We start from the raw sequence: 5,000 nt of genomic DNA on the forward strand, positions 1-5,000 counted from the left end.
GCTGTCCGGAAGGAGTTATAACGGGCACTTCACCGCCTGCCCAGCAGAAGGCGCGCAAAGCTCTGGTCGCAAAGGAAGTGCGAACGGGAAAGGAAACAGTCGGGTCAGCATCAAGCCCCGCCCACCCGGTCGTGCATTGGCGCGCTCTGGTGCAGCATTCTTACCGCTCCCCTGTGCCTTCGCGGCTCGCGCAGTACTGCTGGAAATATGGCGGGCATGAGCGCTTCGGGTCCCGGTCCGGCTGCGGCCGCCGGCCCCGTTCAACAGGGACTGAAGGAGGCACTCATAGAAACATTGACCGCTATCCTATCGCCTGTCCAAGAAGTGAGAGCGGCCGCCGAGGAGCAGGTCAAAGTGCTGGAAGTGACGGAGGGTAAGCGAGATGTCGCTGGTTAGCGGGGCTGCTGTAGCTTCCTGCCCGAAACTGATGGAGATGACACCATGTGAATAGCAATGAGAACCAACCAGGGCCTGCGCAGCTTTTGGGATTGCGGTTAATAACTTCTCAAAAGCCGAGATAACTATCACGCCGAGTGGTGAACGGACCATTTTAAGTTGGACCGTCCGGCTGCAAAGGTAGCTGGTGTCAACTGCAGCCTGAAACAAGTTTGGGTGAATCAGACCAGCATGGCCAGTGCATTCACTGTAGCTAGCTGGCTAACAGACATCCCCTCATGACATCTCATTTAACAAACCACTCAATTAACTGGCTGTGAGCATTAGTTATATCATTAAGGTGGGGCCGTTTTAAATAGGTAGCTTGTGGCTAGATGGCAAGTTTATCCAGTCAGTAAATGTTAACATAGAGCCTGCGTCCATTATTAGTCAACCTGGGAAAGAAGCGTATTTTGGTAAATTGAAATGACAATATGCAAAAGCTAATTAAAGAGTGATATATTGGTGATTGATGTGATTACACCTAAACTGTAGTTAACGTGAAGGACATTTTGTTGCTTGGAACTTGATCAAATACCAACCCACTTGTCTGATATAAAAGCACATCCGCAGATGAATAAGTTCTCGCTAGCTTGAGTTCACTACAGTAACCTCCCCTGATATGCCCCCCCATTTGGTGGCGCCTGACTAGTTTCCCGGGAGTTCCCGCGCTCTCCTCCATCGCGGATGGGTGTTGATGGAGTTTCCTCGGCAGACGCCAGCTGCAGCATCACCGCTGACGTAGGCAGCCGGCGTCGGGAGGGACCCCCTTAATAGGCTTCGCATTTCCCCATCTGTCGATTTGTTGGTATTCGACCGCTATTAAAGTTCGACAGAATCAGTGACGCTTAAATTAGGGCTATTTTATACAACATATTGCACTTAAAGCTAAAGGGAAAGGCTTCTAGTAGTTCTGTTGCACCCTCCAAAGAGAGATGTGTTGATGTGCACTTGCACCTTCCCAGTTTTGGTGCCGTAGAAATTGAAATATTTACGGTGGCGAAATATTCAGTGACGCCATTCCCAGCACTGTAGGCAGGGATGCTATTTGTTGTTGTGTGTCCTCGTAAATTGGCTGAATAGCTGGAGTGTGCCAACATTTAAGAGCATGTCTCCTCCACTGTAGACCTGTGTGTTTGTGTGTGTGTGTGTGTGTGTGTGCGTGTGCGTGGTGATGAGAATAGACTCAGTTGGTGTTTGAGGGAGAGAGAGAGTGCAGACAGTCAGCAGTAGTATTGTCTGCCGGCCGCGTCTGGCCCTGATTAAATCCGTGTGTGTGTGTGGCTTGTCACACCATTGAGTTAAATATGTGTGTGTGTGTGAGGCTCATTGCACTGCTGTGTTAATGGGAGGCTCTGGCTCCAGCACAGGTAGTGTGTGTGTGTGCGGGTGAGTGTCAGGGCTCACAGAATGTCTGAATCGCTAATAGCCCTTTGGGTGTGTGTGTGTGTGTCTTCGGCAGTCATTCAGAATAAATAAGACCATTTCTTCTGTAGTAAGGTAGACATATTTGAGAAGGCAATAAAATAACTTGACTTTAAGCACAAACTCCATCAATCAGACATAAATCAATCAGCAATCATTAAACATAAATATTCCTTTAGATCTGTAAATGCCCTGAAACTTTAGAGTTCTAATGCTATGTATAGTACCCGTCTGTGTCAGAGTGCCACTCAACCTCCAGGGCACAGCTTCAACATCTTCCTCCCTTGCCTTGTGTGCCCCCCCCTCCCCCTCTGGCGGGGTTTGCTCCACGTGTCTTTACCACTCATTGGTTCAGACTGTACAGTATGATGAGGCTATCACTCTGTGTGTGTGCGTGCGTGTGTGTGTGTGTCTGTCTCAGACTGTAAAGTATGATAAGGCTATCACTCTGTGTGTGTGTGTGTGTGTGTGTGTGTGTGTGTGTCTGTCTGTCTCAGACTGTACAGTATGATGAGGCTATCACTCTGTGTGTGTGTGTGTGTGTGCGTGCGTGTGTGTGTGTGTGTCTGTCTCAGACTGTAAAGTATGATAAGGCTATCACTCTGTGTGTGTGTGTGTGTGTCTGTCTGTCTCAGACTGTACAGTATGAGGCTTTCACTCCGTGTGTGTGTGTGTGTGTGTGTGTGTGTGTGTCTGTCTGTCTGTCTCAGGGGAAAGAGAAAGGATCGCAGCCTTTGAAAGGAGAGCGGCTGGTCAGACAGATTTTGAACCCTGCTGTCCGTGACCTTAACTGTGTGGTCAGCAGTCTTCTGAAACTGCACAACAGCCGGCTTTCGCTGTGCGTCCACTTTTACTAGCAGGTCGTGTGTGTGTGTGTGTGTGTGTGTGTGTGTGTGTGTGTGTGTGTGTGTGTGTGTGTGTGTGTGTGTGTGTGTGTGTGTGTGTGTGTGTGTGTGAGCTGAGGTACACTGCACTACATGCTGCCCTCTGACTCCATATCAGAATCGTGTTTAGTAATTAGCAGACAGAGGGTTCAGTAATCTACATCAGCAGTCAGAGGGTTCAGTAATCTACATCAGCAGTAAGAGGGTTCAGTAATTAGCAGACAGAGGGTTCAGTAATCTACATCAGCAGTAAGAGGGTTCAGTAATTAGCAGTCAGAGGGTTCAGTAAGCTACGTTAGCGGTCAGAGGGTTCAGTAATTAGCAGTCAGAGGGTTCAGTAATCTACGTTAGCAGTCAGAGGGTTGTTGTCAGTATATTTGTACTGCTCACTGCTAATGCTAACTGTAGATGCTAACTGCATTTCATTGGCTTTGCACCTGTACTCTTCACACTGACAAAGGAGAATTGAATCGAATGTCTAATCTAAATGTGGAGTTCCAAAGTATTTGAGTTATTATGTCATGTATTTTGTTATGATGCCTTCAGGAGCATGTGGTCTTCACACACACACACACACACACACACACACACACTCTAAAACTCAACACCGAAAATGACAAGACTTCCAGTTCTGAAGCCATTACACTGAGGAAAGTGCACAGAGGTAAACAAGATGCAGAATCAGACATAAAGAGAAGCCTCGTCAGTGAAGTTGATGTGTGTGAAGAATTGTGATGCACCCAGTCAGCTTTCAGACAGAAACTCCACAGACGCCACAGTTCCACAACCTCAGTCTGACCTCTCTCTCCCTCTCTGCTCCCCTCATCTCTCTTCTGTGTTTCTCTCTTCCCCTCTCCCCCTCTTTATTTCTCCCTGTCTCTTTTTCTCCTCCTGCTCCTCTCCAGAGTTTGGTGTTCACCTGGCTGAGCTGACTGTAGATGCCCAGGGAGCCCTCGCTATCCGCCAGGTGAGATCCGCTGTCTGTCTGTCTGTCTCTGTCTGTCTGTCTCTCTGTCTGTCTGTCAGTTTGTCTGTCTGTCTGTGTGAGTGAGTGTGTGTCTGTCTGTCTGTCTGTCTGTCTGTCTGTCTGTCTGTTTGTGTGGCTGTGTGTCTGTCTGTCTTTCTGTTTGTTTGTGTGTCTGTCTGTTTGTCTGTTTGTCTGTCTGTCTGTCTGTCTGTCTGTCTGTCTGTCTGTCTGTCTGTCTGTCTGTCTGTCTGGCTGTCCTGTCTGGTCGAGTGAGCGAGCGAGTGAGTGTGTGTGTGTGTGTGTGTGTGTGTGTGAGTGAGTGCTGTCTGCAGCCTCATGTAGTGGACTAGTCAGTGTTTTTACTGTCATGATGACAATGTCAGACGACTCTTATGTATAAGGCCAGTAATGGAATGGTCACGAATGGGCTAAGACTTCACATCTCTGTCTCTTTGTGTGTGTGTGTGTGTGTGTGTGTTCTCTCTGCACAGCTGGCGTCCGTCATCCTGAAACAGTATGTGGAGACTCACTGGTGCTCCCAGTCCGAGAAGTTCAGACCTCCTGAAACTACTGATCGGGTACGATGGCAAAACACACACCAACACACACACTCTTTTAAACTTGTTCGGGTACGATGGCAAACACACACCAACACACACACTCTTTTAAACTTGTTCGGGTACAATGGCAAACACACACACACACACACTCTTTTAAACTTGTTCGGGTACGATGGTAAAACACACACCAACACACACACTCTTTTAAACCTGTTCGAGTACAATGGCAAACACACACACTCTTTTAAACCTGTTCGAGTACGATGGCAAACACACACACACACACACACACACACACACACACACACACACACACACTCTTTTAAACCTGTTCAGGTACAATGATCAAAAACACACACACCAACACACACACTCTTGTTAGATGACTGACTGGATCGATGAGGCTCCTGCTGGGAACTGATACACCAGACTCCCCTCCTGTGTGTGTGTGTGTGTGTGTGTGTGTGTGTGTGTGTGTGTGTGTGTGTCCCCTCCTGCTCCACTGTCTGTGTGTGTGTGTGTGTGTGACTCCCCTCCTGCTCCGCTGTCTGCCTGTCTGCTCCCATGCGTCACATCCCGTCACTCCTGACCCGTGGTGTGTGTGTGTGTGTGTGTTCTCCAGGCGAAGGTGGCGATCCGTGAGCTGTTGCCGGCCGGGCTGCGTGAGGCCATCAGTAAGGTGCGCTCCAGCGTGGCCTACGCCGTCTCCGCCATCGCCCACTGGGATTG

At 48.8% G+C, this 5,000-nt stretch overlaps 2 protein-coding genes across 2 annotated transcripts in view; both read left to right on the plus strand.

Moving 5' to 3' along the window:
• Positions 1–5,000, plus strand: part of kdm5ba (lysine (K)-specific demethylase 5Ba) — a 39,965-nt gene that overhangs the window by 27,475 nt on the left and 7,490 nt on the right. The window lies entirely within an intron of this gene.
• ipo9 (importin 9) overlaps positions 43–5,000 on the plus strand; it is a 26,819-nt gene continuing 21,861 nt past the window's right edge. The window contains exons 1-4 of the mRNA XM_031567926.2: positions 43–373; positions 3,650–3,711; positions 4,203–4,289; positions 4,894–5,000. The exon at positions 4,894–5,000 is cut by the window's right edge and continues 95 nt beyond it. Of these exons, the coding sequence (XP_031423786.1) occupies positions 208–373; positions 3,650–3,711; positions 4,203–4,289; positions 4,894–5,000 (422 nt within the window). The 5' untranslated portion in view covers positions 43–207. The remainder of the gene's footprint in view (positions 374–3,649; positions 3,712–4,202; positions 4,290–4,893) is intronic.

Source organism: Clupea harengus, chromosome 5 (assembly GCF_900700415.2).
Source record: "Clupea harengus chromosome 5, Ch_v2.0.2, whole genome shotgun sequence".
In the NCBI taxonomy this organism is placed as follows: domain Eukaryota; kingdom Metazoa; phylum Chordata; class Actinopteri; order Clupeiformes; family Clupeidae; genus Clupea; species Clupea harengus.